This window comes from Enoplosus armatus, chromosome 13, assembly GCF_043641665.1.
Source record: "Enoplosus armatus isolate fEnoArm2 chromosome 13, fEnoArm2.hap1, whole genome shotgun sequence".
Lineage (NCBI taxonomy): Eukaryota > Metazoa > Chordata > Actinopteri > Centrarchiformes > Enoplosidae > Enoplosus > Enoplosus armatus.
In genome coordinates, this window is record NC_092192.1 from 23,226,790 (window position 1) to 23,248,276 (window position 21,487).

Genomic DNA, 21,487 nt, shown 5'->3' on the forward strand with positions numbered 1-21,487 from the left:
GATGTTAAGTATCCAGAACTTGCAAAGATCATGGAAAAGTTATATATATATTTGTGTATCAGAACTATTTATTCTCTCCTCTCCCATTAATCATCTCACGACCCCTCAGATTTATCTTGCGACCCTTTGGGAGGGGCCCCCAACCCCCTAGGGTTGAGGACCCACGGCACAAAACTACCTAACTGTACCTAAAGTAATTCAATCCAAAAAAAAAAAAATTGCTCATGAGTGGAGTTGGAGGTCTCGGCTCCATAACGTGATCCGGTAGAGAGATAGATCGTGTGCGCTTCTAAATTTATGCCATCTGTTTTTGGGTTGTTGTCCCCCCCCCCCCCAACAGTTTTGAGGACAATGTGGCTGGCCCTTCTCACCTATCAACTTGCCACCCTCCTTCTTACCCGAGGTCAGAATGCCTGCATCGGACAATCCACGTTCCGCAGTCCAGGTCAGTGAAACGAGCGGCGCCGCGCCCTTTCATCCTTCCCAAACTTCCACTTCCTTTTCTTTCCCGCCTCCCTTTCTTCTGCAACATCAGTGCGTCTTTGTCTCTGGGGGGTTGAGGTGTGTGTGTTGGTGCTTTCCGTCCAAGCCGTAGACGTGTTCCAACTGTCAGTCACGTATCATTGTCTGTGGAGGGAGGGGGGTTGGGGGGGGGGGGGGGGGGGGGGACTCTGCACCTCTAGTTTGTAACACGAGTTTTCTATGAAAAATATAAGTCTCAAGCTCCATGCGTTAAATGGGGCGCAGTGTCCCTTGAAGAAGTCAGCTCTGGAGTAATCTGCCCCTCAGCGACAGGTGTTCAAAAGTCCCAAAAAGTTGATTCCGGTCTCATCCTCGGGTCTGTTCAGCCAACTCCGACGTCGCGGTCGTCTGCGGCTCTCAGGCGGTGGACCTCCAGATCCTCCTGTGTCCCATCTACTTCAATGGATACAACGAGTCGCTGCTGGCCCTCAACTCGGAGCACGCCAAGCACCAGTGCAAAGGGACTGCTGACTGGACGGCGGACCCGCCTGTCGTCAAATTCAACTTCTCCATCACGGAGGAGGGGATCACCACCTGCTCCAGCAAGCTGACAGTAGGTGATCTGAGCACCCAGCAGATTATTTAGCTCAACAAACTCATCCACAATTTTTTTTTTTACCCCCCCCCCCCCCCCAAAAGGTCACTCAGGAGATGGGAACCGGACTGTTTGCCGACTACTCCAACGTCCAATACATCAACATCTCAGGCATGATCTGCTCCGAGGACCCCACTACAGGAGCCATCACCTATCACCAAGAGGTGATGTACAGGTTCTCCTGTCGCTACCCGCTGCAGTACCTGGTCAACAATACCCAGATGGCCGTGTAAGTCATATTTAAAGGTGCCCACTTGAAGCTACAGTAGGCAATATTATTGAATTATAATTTTGCTTCAAATAATGAATTTTGACCATTGCAAAAAAATGCGTGTCCGTAAGCACCCGCACCCTTTTGTATATAGTCTAAACTGGACCAGGTCTGAATCAAACAACCAATCGGGGGTTAGCTAGCACGCAACTGGCCAATCACGTCGACTCTGTACAAACGAGGGCGTTCTACGGAAGGTTCCACCCTTCCGGATCGAAGTGTGAACCAGAACGGTTGGAAGAGAGGAATCAAAACACAAGAACCTTCAGATTAGCCCTGATTGGTTGTTTGATTCAGACCTGGTGCAGTTTTTTTAAGAGACTAAATACAAAAGGGGGCGGGTGCTCACAGGCATATTTTTTTTTATTTTAAAAGGAGCCCTCCAGTAAATGATCAAATGATCAAAAATGTGATATTTCAACCAAAACTCTCATTTAAAAATATTGCCTACTGTAGCTTTAATTACTGTTTTCTTATTGTCCTAAATAATACAGTGTACAAGAGTTTGTTTGAAAGTTGTGTGTAGACCTCATTTGACGCTGCTCTATAAGCAAGTGATGCATTTTACCTTTTCCAGTTGGGGGGGGGGGGGGGGTGTCACTCAACAAGGCCGGGCCTGCATCGTATAGTTAAGGTGGCCCGTGAGATCGTAAGCGTTGAACTGCCTGATAAGTCACTCTAAAAGAAAAAAGAAAAAAAAACACAATATAAAAATGACAAAGTTAGTGAGATCAGGTTCAGCATGAAGAACAATAAAAAGAGAGAGAGACATTCAAGTCAATAGGAACATGTTCTATAAGGCAACTGTGCCGATGACGGTTGGGTTTGGACGATGATGGCTATATGCTGTCATCACTCGTGTACTCTGCTTTGTGTGAGCTTGCGTGGTGGGTTTCAGAATATGTTCTGGATTTCACAGGATAAATGTCCTCTTTGGGACAATAAAGTTAAAAGTTCAGGGGCACCAACTCAATCCTGGAAATCAATCTCAAAACTCACCTCAAGTCACCGGATAATGCATTTTCAAAATCGCAGGTGTTTGAGTGAGGGGAAGTTGACCGTAGGCGAACGGACGTCAGCTCGGCTCGACTATATGTAAGAAAGTATCGAGTGACCATATTTGATTATGCCTCACAAGAGCAGCCAGTGTACTCGGAGGTGTGTGTTACTCCCGTGTCCGGTTTCAGCAGGGCTTGAATCTCACCTTGGTTCCTTCGTTCCCTCGTGTATCAAATGAGAGATGACCTGTTTTTTTTGTTGTTGTTGTTGTTGTTTTTGACGACTTGGGGTTTTTCCCATGACAGTTTCCAGCAGCTGACAGAACATTTTTGTTTCCACACCCCAAAACAGGTCTGCGGTCAACCTGGCAGTCAAAGACAATAACGGGAGCTTCATCAGCACACTGAGCATGCGACTCTACTCGGTAAGAGGAGCCTTATGTTAAATGTCTGCAATTGCTTCTAAACGGCTTTAGTTCTTCTAGTGGATGGTGTCCTTGATTTAAATAGATGTGTTGTACTTGGGAGACATGCGGCTGATCTGAGGAGGGGGACAGCAAAACACACGTGACTACAAAAATGTCAAGGATTGCACGACTAAGTCCAAGATGCATTACCGTCATCGTCCTTGACGTAAAAGATAGCAGTCCAGGCAACATCATACTACCAACAAACCTTATAATTCTAATTACTTGACAGGTGGAAAGAAACCAGGTTGAGGAATGGCAACATGATCCCACATGCTCAATTAAAACCGGAACCTTTGCTACTTGTTATACGCCACCTCCTGTCTCTTTCTGAACTGGCAAGTGATGAAAATGCCATGATGTAGAAATCTTATGGCTCTGCATCATTCAATTTCATTCATATAGCACCAAATCAAAACAAACAAACATCTCATAACACTTATAGATAGAGCAGGTCTAGACCGACTCTTTATAATATTACAGAGACCCAACAGTTCCCACCATGAGCAAGTGCTATAGCGACAGTGGCGAGGAAAAACGTCCTTTTAAGAGGCAGAAACCTCAAGCAGAGCCGGACTCTAGGGGGGGGGTGGTCATCTGCTTTGATGTCATGTAGCCCTCCCTTGTGGTGTGGAGCCGATACTGGGACTTTCAGCACAAAATGACCAACACGTATTGATCTGAACAACGTCCCTTCCCTCCCTTCTGTTATTGGACCTGAAGGACAACAACTACTTCTCCGTGCTGAAGATCCCTGCAGGAGGCCTGGATCTAAAGACCCGGATCTTTGTGGAAGTGAAGGCGTCCAACCTCACCAGCAGGTATTTCACACGAGTTGTAGCAACTGAAGTATACCAATTGTATATCATTTTAAATCTCAAACATTACAAGTATTTGCACAATAAAGAACATTTTGACCCAGGGATCCACACAGACTAACTCCTCCTTTGCAGATTCAACGTGCTCCTGGACCGATGTTATGCCACAACATCTCCTTTCCCCATCAACACCACATATCACGATCTCTTTGTTGGGTGAGTTATCAGCTTACAGAGATGAAAAGAGAAGCAACTGGAGCTTTTGACACAGAGGGAATGTTTAGGAATGAAAATATAATAAATCTACAATAAAGATTCCTGGTGGATGCAACCAGAAAGTCAGACTGAAACCTGGTAAAAAAAAAAAAAACTCTGAAGAACCAGATCGAAAAAAAAAAAATCCCCATCTGTCCTCTTCAAGGTGTAACCGGGACGGCCAGACGGTAATGGGAGTCAACGGGGAGCAGCAGGAAGCCCGCTTCTCCTTCGAGGCTTTCCGCTTTGTCCAAAGCGCAGAGGAACCTCTCTCCACCTACTACGTCCACTGTGCCACCAGGCTGTGCGTGAACTCCTTCTGCCCCAACCTCATCCAGGTCAGATCCTACCCCCAGGTGCAACACATCACAAATGGGAACGTTTTCTGCAAAACCGCCCGTTTTGTGAGGGACACACTGTGACTATGACTTATGAGGGGAGCACAGACGGATAAGTAGCCACTAGGTTCCATTTCAAAGCGTTTATTATTTTTCGGTTTTATTTTTCTACAAATTTAAATAAAGTATACACACAAATGAAATCTATCACATCATCTCAATTCCAAAAATCAAGGAATAACTAAGATCACAGTATATCAAGACATCCCTACTTAATACAGGTCATAATATCACAATTAACTAGAGATTTACAACTTAACCATTCAAGTCAACACAACTTATTATAAGATCTACTCACTCAACGCACTCAGGAACAGAGTGACAAAGAACCAGCTCAACCAAAGTGCAAACAATAAATGAACTCAGGACCCTCAGTGCACCTGTCAGCTGCCTAATGATGCGCACCTGTACCTGCTTCCAGGGAGTGTCCTCCTGGGCTCTCCAACCCAGCAGGACGGGTGACCTCCGCTTCGAACAGCCCCGCGTTATGTTTTTCCTACAAGATCTACACATGGCAGCTCCAGTGCGGTGTGTGGTAAAGGTTCGGGAAGGATCGCGGTAATGGGATGGGGATGTCAGACACGCTACACGGCCCGACCTCCCTTAATACCCTTGCTTTCTGCCTGGCTACAAACAGGGCACACTACTTCCTTCCAACCAATGGCACTGAACATTTGATGTAAATTGGGCGGTGCAGTAACGGAGATCTAGATGTAAAGTTTTAAAGGTATATTAGTTGGTGTATTCTCATGGAAAGTTGTGATCCGGAGTCGTCTTCATTCTTACTGCTACTTCCCAAATACTCTGTTACACTGTTACAGCCTAGGGTACTTTATTTTTGCTCGAAATCCATCCTAACCAAAATGACAATTACCCCCATTCACCCGTAGAACTGCACCACCGGCGCCAACTCGAGGAGGCGCCGCAGCTCCAACGACAACCAGGGCACCACAGTGAGCGACATGGCCACCATCACTTCAGGCCCCATCACCACCCGACTCGACAATGGTGAATAGTCCCCATAGGTTGACGCCTCCAGAATTCAGAGATACTCGAGTAACGAAGACACACATAGACATTTGCTGAATCTCTACCTGTCGTATGTCAGGTCTGCTTGAGTTGATTGGAGGTTTCTTTTGGTCATGAATGAACTGAGGGTGTCTTTTGCTCTCTCGCAGGGTATCCGATGGCATCTGGAGGTATGCACACACCGCCGACACAAGTTCTTTCACTGTATTCCTGTGTTTTTAATCGAACAAAACAGATGGCAAGATAGGACGACGACGTCATTTGGTTACCCTGATCATATAGACACAAGCTGTAGAGGCTCCCAGGGAATAACAGATGTAGTAGAAGTGAATCTCTCCCAAGTGAAGGGCCCTCTTCCTGGAGCCTGTCCTGGGAAGGGAAGTTGCAGGTGAGCACCTTGTTGGCGGGCTTTGATCCAAGAGGACCGGGCCGGACTTTTCAGACAGTCTGCTGCAAGGCATTCGTAGTTGGACTTGCATTCACCAGGTGGTCAGACACACAACTCCAAGTGAATGATAAGGCAGGTCCCGTCAACGGTTGCACAAACATCTCTTTTATAATGGTTGCGTATCCGCACTGCATGCAGCTCTCTTAATACACCCATGGACGAGGTTGCAATGAATTGCACATATGTGGGAAAGGCATCCATTGTGTTGCACTTGGTCGTTCACATGAAAGGGGACCAAAGTGCAATTCTGAGGTACTTTTAGTTGTACTTTACTCGGAGTATTTGCATGTTTTCCCAAAGCAGCTGTGTGAAAACAAACGAGTTGCTGCGTAAATGCAACGGTACGCCTCAGCCGACGTGCTCGTGTCGTCAACCCCGCGCCCGTCCTATGTCGGGGATAGGCGTTCGGCATCTTTTGGAACTTTCTGAAACCAACAATTCAACGAACACGCTCCCACCCCCGCGCAATGACAGGTTTGGTCGTTCGGCTGTGAATAATTGTGCTTTTAGAGGCGTTCAGACAACTCGTTGTGCAAATTAGTTTCAAGCACTACCCTGGCTTTAAATCGGTGGGTGATCGTCGGACTTTCTACGTTGGAAAGGTGTGGAGGGGGAAGGGGGTTTCAGTTCATCGATCCAGCAACCACTTAGTCTGAAGCACACTGACGCCCCTTACAAGGAGCCAGTTGAGGCAGGTAATCTGATCAGAATGGATGGATCCCTGTATGCCCAAAAACCTGGCTAAGGTGCCAAAAATGAATGGATAGAAGGATCTTTAACCGTCACCAGTCAGCATGACAGTCACCTTGCCCACGTATATGCATGTATGATCAGGGAACAGAATTGGCTCGTTGTTGTTGCCATCATCATCATCATCATCATCATCATCAGTATAGAACATGTACTTTGCTATATACGGTCTAATCCTTGGTTGTCACTTTTCTGCCCCAGGTGCTCAGCAGGCTCATATGAACAGCACCGTGCTGGCTGTGTCGGTCGTAGTAGGCGTCGTCGGGGCCGTCTGCCTCACCCTGGTGGCTGTCATCGTTCACCACACGTACAACTCCAAAATCAGTATCAACAAGACAATTCTGTACCCACAAGAGTGACCCAAGAAAAGGAGCCGCTTGAAAAGGATTCTCGAAGCAGGTTCCTTGAAGCACACGAGAGGGAGAATACCAGGAAGTTGTATCCTCTTACACAAGTAAATAGGTCATATTTACCGTTGGGTATGCTCAAGAGATATCAGGTTATACTGTACATGCACTCATAACTATACATTATAGCCTTGCACACTGCTTCAGGCTTTTGTATTCATTTTATACTCTGAAACTGGGAACCGAGGACAGGGATATTTTACTGAAGCAGGGTGATAGGTCCTGTAGCTTCAAGGATTTTTAATACTTTTATATCTACTTTTATATCTATTGAGGGTTCAGAGGTTTTTGAATTTCTATTTCTAATAAGGTGTTTGACAGATATGTACAATGGTTATTATTTATGGTACATTTTTAGGGTGTTTTCTCGCATTCATTTTAGAAGATGTGCCAAAAATGGATGTACGCAACCACAATACTGTATTTTTATATTGGTGTTTTTAATAAAAGTATATTATTTTGTCTGCACGTTTCATACTTTTTATGGGCATTTGCCCAGTGGTGGAAAGCAAGTACATTTATTCAACTACATTACGGAAGTGCAATTCTGAGGTACTTTTAGTTAGTACTCTACTTGGAGTATTTGCATGTTTCTATGACTTTACACTTATACATCTCTACATTTCAAAATGAAGTATTATTTGACAGCTACAGTTACTGATTACTATTCAGGTTGAAACCGGTTGGAATTGTGTGTGTAATAAAGTGCAGTGGTAGAAAGTAACTAGTAGATTACTCAAGTGCTCCACTTAAGTACAATTTTGAGGTACTTGTACGCAAATATTTCCATTTCATTTCATTCCACTTTATACTTCATCCCTACATTTCAGAGAGAAATATTACACTTATAGGAAACTTATTCATTTCAACTACTAAGCTGTAGGTTCCCAACATGTTTGGCGTGTGACCCCTTCCAAAAGACAGATGTCTAGATAACATGATAACTCTTTACAGCCCGAGTCTAATATCAGTTTCAACAAGAAAAACCGAAGGTCAAGACAGCTTACAAAAGAAATGTAATGGCCTCAAACATTTCATAGAGCGAATCAGAATCAAAAATACTTTATTGAAACCCGGGGGGGGGGGGGGGGGGGGTTCCTTTTAACAGAGCCTTTTGGTCATAAAACCTTCCCGGAGAAAAACTATAAAAAGACTAAAGCGGTGCAAAATGCCATAATTCTTAACTTTAGATTATTCTGCGTTTGTTTTCAGATCAGACCTTTTTGGCAGCCCCTCAGCTGGACACAGGAAGCAGTGCCTTCATCATTCACCTGTTGACTCCGACATTACAGGAGTCAGATACGCGACATCGTGTCGAGTCAGTGGGCAAAACCTGGGGAGAGTAGAGGTGGCGGAGGATAAAGAGATTTCAACACCATCACATTCATTTCCCCAACAGGGGGGGAATCAAATCTGGAAATTGGCAGGGACCGTTTTCATTCAGCCAGCCGACAAACTCAAAGCAACTTTTAACTTTTTCTTTTTTTTAATTAGTGGCAGAAGTCAATGACTTGCAAAGGGATTCCCTTAAACCTAGCAACTTTCAAACTACTTTTCCATGTGTTAGGTATGAAGTTACAGATATGAAAAAGTAAAAAAAAACAAAACTACAAAGATCAGGATTTTTAAAAACTTGATGATAAAACATTTCAGTGTCAGTGACTATGCTGTTTAGTACAAAGCTAGCACCCCGCTAAAGTAGCCCGTAAGCCGGAGTTTGTGGTACAAACCCTCTGTTGGCAGAAAAACTACTAGGATGGTTTTGATGTTGTTTGGTCAGGTATTTCAGTTTGACCTCAATATATTTACTTGTAATTCCTGGAGCACAGTGAAACCACAAATTACAAACTTATAAATATGAAGCTGAGCAGTAATTGCTTAACAACCAAAAAAAAAACCTCTCCTGTAGAAAGCCAAGGGCCGGGGGCCAGGTACATCTGAAAACCGGCGGCACACTTCCAAGAGGATGGATGGAAGTGTGTTTGACCCCGGGTGGCCCGCTTCAATGCACCGACCCCAAAAGTGAAATCACGACGTTAATACGTTCACAAAATGACAATCGAATTAAAAACAAAAAGATTTTTTTATTTTTTATTAACAGTTTAGAAACAACAACACTGTTTTCATCTCCCATTCCTGACTTTTGTTTCCTGCAGTTCTCCCCCTTCAAAAAAAAAAAAAAAAAGTCCTAAAAAGCCCAGTCGGTAATTGTACTACGACTTCCCATATTGTTTCCATTCAAAAATCAACCAACTGCACTTCCAATTGAGTTTTTTATCGAGGTTTGCTTCCACTTTTTTTGCCCATGTTTTCTACAAATGTACCTACAAATTATATGGCCAAATAAATTATGGACTGGAGCAAAAAGGAAAAGAAAAAAAGTCACGTTTGTGGAGAAGTCCTCCCAAGAATTAAACCACCCCCTCACCATTAAGTGGCCGTGGAAAGCCAGTAAAAAAGGTGCAGGTGTTCGGACTTAGCAGTAACCTCGCAGCAACACACCACGGCTGAGGACGCAGGTGCCCGAGGACAAAGCAAGGAATGAAATGTTCATGACTGACAGGACCGGAGCGTCACAGCACTCATCCCTGTCAAGTGTCCATATACTTCGATACGGCCAAGCGCCGCTTACATCTCCCTCTGTAATCAGCGTCGCTGTGATCATCGGTTGGGGGTTGGGGGGGGGGGGGGTTCTGTCTGGATCTGGATCTATCGACAGCACAGCCCCGGGCTTTTAATCTAAACTGCTTCCTCGTGGTGTTTTAAGTGTTCGTTGCTTACACGGGGCGGGGCGGGGCGGGGCGGGGGCAAAATAAGAAAAAGAAAAAAACAAACAGAAAAAAGAGTGAGAAGGAACATTTATACACTGTCAATAAATAGTGATTTCTCTTTTCCCCCCACAGTTCCAGCTGTTATAATTCATCCTCTATGTGGTTTTCAGGTTGGGCCTTCTCCGTTGGTCCTGGAAATGAGGACAGAGAAGGGGGGGGGGGGGGGGTTGGAAAAATGAATACTGTGTGTGATCACATCAACTCAGTTCAGAGAGCACAGTAACTCTAGTCCATGTTAATGGATTTCACTTTTTTTTTTAAAAAAGACACACAGAAACAAGCTGTTGCTATGGTAAAGCCTGTTAGCAGAGACATTTGGGAGGGGAGGGGGGAGGCCTTGGCAGGAAGTAGAAGGCCTGGTCATCTCATTCTCGTTTGCTGACGTTAAGACACTGACGTGACCGGTGTGAAATACTTTTGTAGCCATTTCAAGGCCCGAGCGATGTCAAAAAATGTAACACAGCTGCTCCTCTGAGAGCAGGGTGGAAAGCAACCTTTTAAATGTAATAAATTAGGTCACATTATTTTGCAGGATTTATTACTTTTGAACAGGCGTAACAACAAGCACATTCATTCACATCATCGCAGTCCAGTGGGGTCAAATGTCAACTTCTGCTACCACTGTAACTCAAGTAGTTCAATTTTATGTTCCTTATTTGAGAAAAATATCTTCTTAAATCAATCAGCTTATTCATCTTGGCGTTTTCAGACCAAATAGGACCCACTGACACCCCCCCCACCCTGAAGAACTACATACCTTACGTTCTCACCGCCAATAGGAACGCTGAGGCGACGTAAACCGGCTGGTGGAGTCAAAATGGCGCTGTATTTACCGCCGTCGCGCACAATCGCTCAATAAAGTCACTGTCGGCCCCATTACTCCGTGTTTTGGTACATTTTTTTTTTTTTTAAGGCTACCGTTACGGGCTGTTACACAGGGTTTTTTATTTTACTTTTAAAGATGGCGGTTGCCGGTGCTGCACTGGCATCGCGTTCGACCAATCAACGCACATTTATGTCACGCCAAGGTTTCTCTTGTGCTGGGAGAGTACCTACTATGAAGGAGGAGCTAAAATGTGCGTTCTAAGAACTACGAACGCTCCCAGAGAGAACACAAAAATAAATAAATAAATAAAAACGGGGGGGGGGGGGGGGGGGGGTCCTCCAACTGTTCTTAGAACTATAAAATAATTCTATCCGGCCTGAAAAACGCCTATTGTTACAGTATAAAGTAACGGGATGATTGACAAGCTTAATGCAGCCCAGCAATAATGCTAATGTCCCATCTGTGTTGAGACTAAGTGTGTCGGCGAGGAGTTCATTCATTCCAATCATTTTGTCCACCCCTCCCCGCCTCCCCGCCTCCCCGCCCTTAAAGTTCTCTGGCATCATCGGCAACAGGTATGGCGGACCGACCTGTAGTGGTTGTTTCTTCTGTGGCCTGTGATTGGCTGTCTGAGTCTGTGTGTGCGGCGCTCTCCTCGGTGGGCGGGGCTTCGCCCGGCTGCACCTCCTCTTGGCTTTCTGTGCGTGAATGAAAGGATATGTGAGAAGTTTTTTTTTTTTTTAATTCTTTTTTCATGTTTATAAAAAGGGAACGTGCGAGTTTAGCCGTTTGCCCCACCACTTTTCGTGTCGGCGCTCTCCTCCGCGGGCGGGATGACCTTCTCCTCCTCCGCCGCCGTGCCGTTGGCCTTGCTGCTTTTCTCGGAGCTGGTGCCGTTCTTGGCCTTGGCCTTGGCCTTGGGCTTGGCAAACTTGGCTTTGTTGAGCAAGTAGTTGACTTCCCGGTCCAGCAGAGCCAGTTTGGACTCGATGTCTTTGGACAGCAGGACGGGCCGCTCCATGGGAGAGCGCTTCCCCTGCTCTGCCACCGTCTCGTTCTTCCACGTCTGGAAGCAGACAGAGGCCATGTTACACATGAGGGTCAGGAGAACTGCTCAGCCTGGGAGCACGGTTCTAAAATGTCTTCTGTGGCTCTGGAGGGACTTCTCTAAAGTAAACTAAACAAATAAGGCGACAATCGTCCACGGCGTGACATCCACCTACCGTTGTTTCGTTGATCACTTTCTCCAACATGTTCAGCTCCACTTCAGTGAAGATTTGGTCATCCTCCGGAATCAGCCTGGCACTCCTTTGAAAGAAAAAGAAGGCGAGTGGTTAATGCAAAACAACTGCCCCCGCCACAAAAATCCTCGCGCCTTGCCACCTTTCCTTTCGGCGCCCACCTCAAGAAGAAGCTGGAGGTGTTGAGCATGCTCTCCAGGGCGGCCAGGCGGTCTGGCCACTTGCGCCGCTCCTCCACCCTGAAAAACACGTCCTTGCACAGGCTCTTCAGCTGAGACAGCCGCTCCCTCAGCTGCTTGGTGGTGGCCGCGTAGCCGTCCTCGTCCATCCAGGCGGACGCCTCGCTCAGCTTGGCCGAGATCTGCTCCTTCTCCTCCGGCGACACCACCAGCTGGTAATCCTCCTGGTACAGCTTGTCCTAGGAAAAAAAAAAAGAAGAAAAAGTTAAACAGAAGAATGGTGTGTTTTTTGGGGGAGGAGGCACAGGTGATATGACTGTTATACAACGTCCTCTTTTTAAATGATTTTACATTGAGGGTTAATGTCGGATAAAAAAGGTAAAACTGAAAAAATACATCTTTTTTTTTTTACGTTGCTCACCTGTGTCTCAAAGATAAAAGCCTCCAGACTGTTAAGTGTCTTTTCCCTCTCGTGTTTGGCCAGGTCTCGGTCTGTCAAATCCTGCAACCTGAAAAAGACACAAAGAGTCGTTTTGGACGATTAAAAAATAAAAAATAAAAAAAATACGTCGCAAGACTTGATGAGAAATGAAAAATTGCCGTTTTACTTCTTCTTGGAGGAAGTGACATCATCTAGGGTGGGGTTGAGGATGTCGTTGACGACCAGTTCCACGGCGATGTCCTCAGAGATCTTGCTCTTTTTCTGAGGCTTTGCATTCTTTTCCGCGTCCTTCTCCGACTCAGCATTCCCAGATTTCTCTCCGTCCTTTTCCTCCTTTACCGGGCAGAAATACAGTTGCTTTCAAGTCTGTAGAGACTAGCCTCTTTTGAATATAGATTTTTCCACAAAGTGCTGTATTCACATCGGAGCGTTGCCCGGAGAGGTAGCGGCAGATCTTACCTTGGCTTCAGTCTTGCTCCCGGCCTCCTCGGTCTTCTCCTGACTTTTCTCTTCGCCTGCAGGTTTCTCTGAATTGTCCTGCTTCTCCTTGGCTTCTTCTTCCTTCTGGGCCTCGTCCTTCTGGGCTTCGTCCTTGCTGTCCTTTACGGACTCTGGGGGCACTTCCTCCTCGTCCTGGACACGAGAAAATCAGGGAACAGCGTTAGCTACAATCTTAGGCCAGACGTGCGGGATAAATGCCGCCCGACACGTGTGCACCATAGACTGTATATATAAAGATGGACGACAAAAGTGAGGCCAAAACACCTCAATCAGAAGCTAGGTCATAAGCCCCGCCCCCTCCATGTTAGCCGATGGGACATGGTACACGTCAAATATTTCTTATCAGTTTGGTTTTAATCAGTTATTTGATGCTATAAAAAAAATGGGGTGAGACGTCATGATTGACAGCTGTAATTGACTGTGGTGTGCTAGTGATTGGGTCGGGCGGATGTATGGGCGGGACCTTGGCACCACGGCTCTAAACGTACCTGGACAGGTTCGGTCACATTTGCGGCGGGTTCTGACGATCCTCCTCCAAACAAGGTGGAAATCGTGTTGCCCAGTTCTGAAAGACAGCAAAGTGGTGGCTGAGTTACGTAATAACGAGTCCTATGCGCCAGTGGTTCACAAACCCCCTGTCGGGGGGGGGTCGCCAAAGCTCCACGGGGACGCCGCGAAGCCCTCTTGATTTTAAGAGTGTAAGAATTTGCAATTCATTAAATGCAACATGCATGCAGTTAAGGTCACTATTTAGGTTATTGTTTTTTATGCAGTGAATATAATGAAATATTCGTAGATATTTCAAAAGAAGTAGGCTACTTTTTATCCTTTTTTGTAATTGTATGTGGGTGGGGGTCGTCGGCGTATATACACACAATATTAAAAAAGGGGTCCCTTGAGAAAAGGGTTGGTGTTAAAGATGCGCGTTTGCGAAACCTACTGGTTAACGTTGACTCCTCTTCTTTCTCCTCCACGATAGTTTCAAAGACAGACTCCACCTGTGGATGACAATGAAACATTAACATGATGTTTGCATTCTGGTGATTCTGCCTGATGCTCTTTTTTACAAATCACTGTTTTCTCTGCTGTGCGTCTGCAAGTAAGTGTCGCTTGCCAGAGTTCATTCGCTCGGTGCATCGTGTTAAGTTTCACCCAAAGGATTGTCAAATTTGGAAGTTGTGTTGGATATGGTGCGATTAGGCACGCATAAATCCCCGGATGTTTTGTTTTTCACTTTTATTAATCTCCTTTGTGGAGTTAAGCACATTTCCTCGGAGTCAAGTAGTTTCGGCTTTGATTTCAATAAGCCTCGCTGGACAACGCGGCAAACCAGGAGAGATGGCAGAACAGCGACGGAAGTCTAATCCAATAAGTCGGATGTAACGGGGAGGTGAAAACACTGCGAGGTGCAACTGACCCGATCCAGCAGGAGCACTCCACTTTCGTCCATGTTGAAATGGGCTTTGATGCCTTTCGACTCCGCGTCCGCATGCTTGTGAAAGCTGCTGCCGACGCCGGACAGCTTGACTGTGGTCAGGTTCAGAGAGCCAAACACACTGCAGAACATGGAGGGGGAACAGGGTTTTTCATTCAAAAAGCATTCAAATCACGGGAGGGAATACAGTGACAGGTTAAGGCAAGTTAATAATAATAAGTAATAAATAATAATAATAATAATAGCTGTCCAACCTGATGTCGTCCTGACTCAGGAAGCTGAGGTCGCCGTAGTTGATGTCGAACGCGAAGTCGTCGCTGTAGCGGTTGAACGTGATGACCTTGCGCTGGGGGTAGGGCGCCATCCTCTGGAAGAGGATACGCTTGTTGTGTTTCAGGGTCTTGATCCCGTCTTCCTCTGTCTCGCGGGTGAACTCCACCTAACGGGATGAAACAGCACATTTTGACATTGACATTTTTTTTCTTTCCCCCCGCCCCGAAGGGACGTCTTTGTCGGATTTTTAGCCTCCAGCACGCACGAGGCGGCGAATGACCTGCGCCGACCTGGATGGGGAAGACGGCCGCGTCTCGGACCAGGAAAGGTTTGACCTTGAAGGCCTTGCTGAGGGCGGCGGCCTGGTACACGGCGCCCATGGCAGCCGCCTCGTCCGCATTGATGTTCTTCCCCAGCTCCTCTCTGCACGGGCAAAACTCACAGTTAGCAACCGCGGGTATTTCTCCCAAAACTCCCGTTTTCTCTCATCCAGACGGTGAGGAAAACACGGAAGGACGCAGCTCTTTATGGCTGACATTTTTTCGCAAAGTGAAAGTCATTCAAATGAGAGCACTTACTTCCCCACAGCTTTGAGCAGCACTTCCTGAACCTTGGGGACGCGGGTGGAGCCACCCACTAAAATCACCTGCTCAATTTCCTCCTGTCAGCGGAAACACAAGACGTCAGAGACACGGCGGTGACGCAAACATCCATGACTTTATACTCACTGCTCATTTGGCCCTACTGTAACACTGTTACCAGTGTGTGTGTGTGTGTGAAAAAGAAACCAGTTTTCATCAGCAGAGGTAGGACATTCCAAATTCCCCATTTGTAGTCCCACTTCTTTTCCAATCAATCATTTCATATTGCAGAATTATTATTTTCTTTCGTGTGTAGTTATTCATTTGTCAGGTGCAATCAAATAGAATGAACATAAGGACAATTTCTTTTCACATTTTTGCCACCCCCCTTTAGGGTCCCACATAAAAAAAAATATATAATAATAATAATAATAAACAAAATAAAAAGATGATTTAATTAAGCAAAAGAAAACCAACATGTCAGCCTAATCTCAGTAATAAAAACTAAATAATACAAATGAAGTCATGGGCACCAGAAACTCTAGGTGGCCCTGTCTTCCGGCTTAAAAGAGCCAGGACAAGGACAAGTAGGCAAAACATCTACCGCCTACCCAAACTCGTCCTTCAGTCATACCATATCATATGCAAATAGGAGATCTTTTCCCATTCTTATTCTACCTGGCTGTTCAGCAATCTACAGCCACAACTACCCACAGCGATCATTGAAGTTTCATCTTATCCCGCCATGTGGGACGACCAAGCTGCGGCCGGATGAGGCCTGTGGAGTCGGCGCCGTGAGAATACTCACCAGCTTCATTTCTGCGGCCGCGAGGGCATCCTGCACCGGGCGGGGCACCCTTTCGAAAAGATCGGCACACAGCGCCTCAAAGTCGGCCCTGTTCACCTTGGCTTTGAAGTCGATGTCGTCCATCAAACCTTCCACCTGAAAAAAAACCAACACGCAGTTACAGTATTTCCACTGCAGCGAGACGGACTAGAAGGTTGCGGGTTGCATGCTCCTGGGACTCACCTGGGCCATGAACTCCATATTTGCGCTGAGCACCGTCTTGAGCCTCTGAGCCTCCTTGAGGAGCTTGGCCATGGCCCGGTGGTTCTCCCTCACGTCCTTCTTGCTCTTCTTCTGCTCGTTGAACAGCTTGGCCAGGTGGTCCCGGAGTCGCAGGTCCATCTCGAAGCCCCCCAGCCCGCGGTCAAACCTGCAGCCAGGACGAGCGGAGGGACTGGATTACAATTCATTAATCGTTTACACTCGAAAGACTTCGGGAAGCATCTTTAACACTCAGTCACCTTTACTTGTAAGTGTCAGTGGGTGGCCAAGTGTGCAGTCTTACTATGGAATGCCCTTAAATTTTGAGAAAAGCTAATCTGACCCCTGCTTTCAGCTGCTCTGACTCCTCCTGTACCTTTTTATTCGCTCTTTCCACTCTTCCTTTCATTTGCGAAAAATGCATTTTGATATCTTCACATATGGCTATGTTCAATGTCAAATAAATAATCATGAAATTCAGTGAAATACACAGTATAAAAGCAAATTATGAAAAGTCAACTTATTATGAAACAGGATTTCATAATGACACATTTCTTACATGAAATAATGAATTGAGTTTGAATACTTATAAAATGTTATTTCAATACTATTATATTAAGTTCTACATATTTTTTACAAATGTTTTTATTTCATAATGGCATTTTTCATGTCAGCACCTCCTCACCCCTCAGCCAATCACATCACCCCTCCTACCTCCAGCTAGCTCCTGTTAGCTACAGCAACCAGCTAGTTTGCTGCCTCAGTGCGTCTGTAGCATGCACTGTGTTTACTTAGAGCAGCCTCTAGTGGGTTGATTAAGAAGTACCTACTGTATTATTGTTAGCTAACAGGAGCTAGCAACATTTGGTGGCAGTTGTGGCAGTAATTATTAATATGCTGCTATTTTTAATTTAATCTCGATCTTATTTATTTATTCAATATTGAGCACTTTGGGACTCCATACACAAACAACAAAACTGCATCCTGGTCTTAAAAAAAAGGGGGCTTGGAAGACAAAGCGAGAGTCTGATGGGGGGGGGGGGATCAGCAGACTCACCCGACACCTCGGATCTGTAATTGGGGCTGGGTGCCAGACTCCTTGGTTTTCACGGTCTGATAGGAGACGATGGTGGCGGTGGTGCTGCCCGAGCCCATATCGTAAAACATGACATTCTGAAAGGAAGCGAGATCGGATGTTCGGCAATTTGTGGCTTTCCTACACAGTTACAGATACATTAATGTGAACGTGGTCTAAATATGAAGTTGCTTTAAAACATTCTGAACAATATCAAACATGAGATTTGATTCTTCTAAAGTAAATGGTAAAATACATGTAAGGATAAAGCTGTTGATATTCTATTCATTTTTGTAGTTGTCAACAAATCCCTTGAAAACACCAAAACTACTCACAAATATGTAGTTTCTTTTCTTTTTCTTTTTTTTTAATGAAAGGTTCAGTAATTTACTGGCCACTGGAGTTTTTAACAAATGTTACTAAAACAGGAGGAAATAGTGCATTTGATGGGGACTATTTTCAGAGGGGGATTAATCCCCATTTGGTGCTCTAGTGAGTATTTGGGGCAGCAGGACGGCGTGTGTGGGGTTGAGTCAAATTAAACTACATGTCACATAGTTTTTTGGAGCTATATGGCACTGTGGAAGAAGATATATCAGGCTTTGACACACACACACACACACACACACTACGTTCATTGTTACCTTGGGTCTGCACATGGGATTTGGTGACAATATGATAAATACAGAATATCGCCAGACTGATTCTTTAAACATGCGTGTTTGGGAGTGACGCCGGACGCTGCACCTTGGCTGTGTTGTCGATGTCCTTCCTCCTGAACACCCCGTAGTTCAGGGCCACGGCTGTGTTGTCGTTGATGAGCTGGAGGACCTTCAGACCGCCCATCTGCGCGGCCTGCAGGACCGCCCTGCGCTCCGCCTGGTTGAAAAAGGCCGGGACGGTGATCACCGCGTCTTTGATCGGTTGTTCTGCGAGTCGGGAGAGGTTGCGACGAGCAAATGAGCACGCTTTACATATGCAAAACGTGTCACACAATGACGCACCTTCTTCCCACGAGCACACTGACCTGCAAAGTCCTGAGCCAGTCCGCAAGAATAATTGAGCACCATTCCGAGGAGCTCCTCGGGGGTGTACTGCATTTCTCTGGCAGAAAAAAATAATAATCATAACATCATAATACTGATGCTTCCACGACAATTGCTGCAATACCCCTGAGAATAGCTACAGTACCTCATCATCAGTCAGTTTATTAGAAAAGATCTTTGATCATCTGACAGTATATACCATGTAGAGACTAAAACAAACCACCCTTTGGACTTGTGAGGTCAGGGTTGACCAACTCTTTTAAAATAAATAAACCTCACAAATGAGTTGACAAAAGTGTGCATTTATTGTGTGGGAAAAAGAAAGAAGAGAGACTCACTCTGAGTTTTTAAAGTAAACTGTGCCTCTGACTGGGTCCTCCAGCAGCTGGTGCTCAGGGAAGCGTTTCTGGTAGAGCGCCACCTGGAGGTTGTTGTGCTTCTTGCCCAGGAGGCTTTGGAGGTGTCTATAAACCGTTTTGGGGTTCTTCACAGACTGAAATGTACACGATGTGATGAAACAAAAAAAATATATATATATATTAAATTGAGGCCATTCGAATGTCTGAACTCTACTTAGGACATTTTGAGAAGACGTCATACCATTCCTAGTGCGCCGTCTCCAAAGAGTCGTTCATTTTCCTTGAGACATACGGCCGTGGGCGTTTTCCTCCTCGACTCCCTGAAGAAAAACAAAAACAAAAAAACAGAAGACGACAGACAAGGTCAACTCTGAAATGTCATTTGCTGTACTCATTTCACTTGCTTTTTGTACTCTGGTCGTCCATTAATTAAGCGTGCATCTCAAGGAAACCGCGCCGTGATCACGACGACAAACACCCAAGTCACACTCACTTGTTCAGAACAATCTCCATCGGCACGCCGGGTTTAACTATCGCCATTTTCATCCACTCGCTGCCCAGGTCCACTGACATGACAGCCACGGTCACTGCGAGCACAAAAGGATGCGTTAATGTAAAGCTGGCAAGCTCCTGCATTACGGCAGGGTGGAATTATTGACCCGGCTTATCCATTCCCAAACAGCTGTACGTATTCATCAGTGTTGCAGGGTTTCATGTCGGTGGATCCCGTTACCTGTGCGAGAGGGCAACGTGGCCAGGACAAGGCAGGAGAGAGCGACCAGCGCCAGCGTCCTCCCCCCCATGATGAGCTGTAAAAGATGAACAAAAAGACACATTTATACGAAAACAAGACAAAATCGACTGCATGGACTTTTCACAGGTCCTTTCTTGGTCCTAATCTTCGTCTGTGTTTGCAGAGTGTGTCGAAACCTCACCTTTGAAATTTCCCTCATCTCTCTCTCACACACACACACACTCACACTCACACTCACACCACTGTCAATATCAAACAGCTTTTATCCCCTGCTCATCTTTGTACATCCACCTGCACTGGAGAGACGCTATTTGTCCAGTGTTGTTGTTGTTGTTGTTGCTCGTCCTTTTCATTCTTTATGTTGGGAACAGGTGCAGCCCCCCCCAAGAGGAACACCATGATGAAAAGCCAATCCTGCTCTCTTTTGCATCCACACCAAAGCCTGATTTCTTCCCCACAAGTAGAAACGGGGATATCTGAACGTACAATCGCAGCTGGTGTTTCCTCATGGTTCCTCAGTGCTTTCTGCGGCCGTGGGGGACTTGAAGCCGGGTTCAGAGTGCCACTGCCAGGTAGGTGGTGTTGTGGCTTCTATTGCACCTGATCCAACCCACATAGGTGTGGACTGTCTCCAAACACGTGGCATTAATGCCCATTGTCAAGCTTTGATGTTGGCTAAAGCTTTAAATATGCACCAAGAAACCACTCTGAGGGAAGTGTGTGTTTCGTTCTCAACGGTGCAAACGCATGCTTGCAACTCTGATTGAGTACATCGGGGGGGAAAAAAAACCCAAAAAACCCAGAACACTGTTTAAGGGGAGAGAACAACAGGCAATCTGCACAGAAACTTCTAGCCCCCGGTGAGCCAGTGACGCATGACGGCGAAACGGATGTACAACTCACACCCTCAGTATTAACAGAAAACAAAATAAACACAACAATTCTAGCCTATTGGCTTCTGGAAACCACTTGAATGAACTGGCTGCTCGTAGTTGCTGATGTGCATTAGCTATGAAACAGTTAAGCTAAGTTGGAATACCACAACTACTGCCTGGCGTTCAAATTAAAACACAACTGGAAACATGTGGGCCATCTTTGGACCTTTCCAAAACGACCAAAAGCACTGCTAGAAAAGGGTGAAGAAATGGCTCCAACATAAGTTGACAGCTACTGTTAGCTAGCTCGCTGTCTGACAACGGTCAATATCAAAAGCATGACTGGAACACTGTGCTGTGGCGTGAACCTACCTTTTCCTCAGCCGGCACAAATTAAACTGCGAACGGGCGCCAGCGACACACTTGTGCTTCTTTTTTTCTCCCCGGGCGAGTTGTCCTGGTTAACGGGCTAATTCGGAGCCTCTTTGTTGTCACACTTGGTAGTTTTTAGTTCCCCTTATCACCGGCTTGCTCTCAGCAGTCGGGCCCCGAACGCGGCGTCACCTCATTGGATCCACTGAAGCCGCTGCTGGGAGGAAAAACTATTGACGAGCTAACGGCAAACGGACATAGTGTTTCCGGGTAGCGTGTAAGAGCAAAACACGACGTAGACAAACTGAGGTATCGCGGTGAACACACACTCGTCAGGGAAACGTGTACAAAGCAGTGCGTTAACTGTCTGCTGTCTGAGATGAATTAATGTCACGTCATTTCACTAGTACAGCGAAACTGTAATTCCTTGCACCAGCAGGGACACTGTCTATGCTCTTATTTTGAAAGGAAGGCCCCCTCGTCTCCGGTAATAAACCTCGTGAGCCTTTACGCCTGGTGCATCAACCGGCAATGACCCTCCAGTGCAGAGCCCGCCCACCTCGCTCCACGCACTTCCCCGTGATTGGGCCACGTGAGGTGAGCGACGTCGAAAACCCGACTTCTGGCTACATCCAATTGGTCCACGTGCAGACAGTGGGCGTAGGTTGAGTGACGACATTCCCAGGTAAAG

General features: G+C 46.0%; 2 protein-coding genes across 2 annotated transcripts; one reads left to right on the forward strand and one right to left on the reverse strand.

Annotated features, from left to right (window-relative positions):
* Positions 1-351: 351 nt before the first annotated feature.
* Positions 352-6,910, forward strand: LOC139295770 (zona pellucida-like domain-containing protein 1). The gene is made up of 10 exons (XM_070918027.1): positions 352-445; positions 849-1,075; positions 1,162-1,346; positions 2,739-2,811; positions 3,577-3,674; positions 3,807-3,887; positions 4,093-4,264; positions 5,215-5,332; positions 5,503-5,523; positions 6,753-6,910. The coding sequence occupies exons 1-10, from the start codon at positions 352-354 to the stop codon at positions 6,908-6,910; spliced, it is 1,227 nt and encodes a 408-aa protein (XP_070774128.1).
* A 2,112-nt stretch (positions 6,911-9,022) lies between these two features.
* Positions 9,023-20,935, reverse strand: hyou1 (hypoxia up-regulated 1). Its single transcript, XM_070917151.1, has 24 exons — positions 20,797-20,935; positions 19,529-19,604; positions 19,289-19,382; positions 19,037-19,115; positions 18,775-18,929; positions 18,418-18,494; positions 18,138-18,319; positions 17,373-17,488; positions 16,298-16,484; positions 16,076-16,210; positions 15,265-15,347; positions 14,977-15,109; positions 14,668-14,852; positions 14,396-14,534; positions 13,919-13,976; positions 13,467-13,543; positions 12,937-13,110; positions 12,644-12,810; positions 12,457-12,544; positions 12,018-12,274; positions 11,839-11,923; positions 11,414-11,681; positions 11,206-11,313; positions 9,023-9,920 (listed from the first exon to the last, which is right to left on the reverse strand). The coding sequence occupies exons 2-24, from the start codon at positions 19,596-19,598 to the stop codon at positions 9,871-9,873; spliced, it is 2,967 nt and encodes a 988-aa protein (XP_070773252.1). The 5' UTR covers positions 19,599-19,604; positions 20,797-20,935; the 3' UTR covers positions 9,023-9,870.
* Positions 20,936-21,487: the final 552 nt, after the last annotated feature.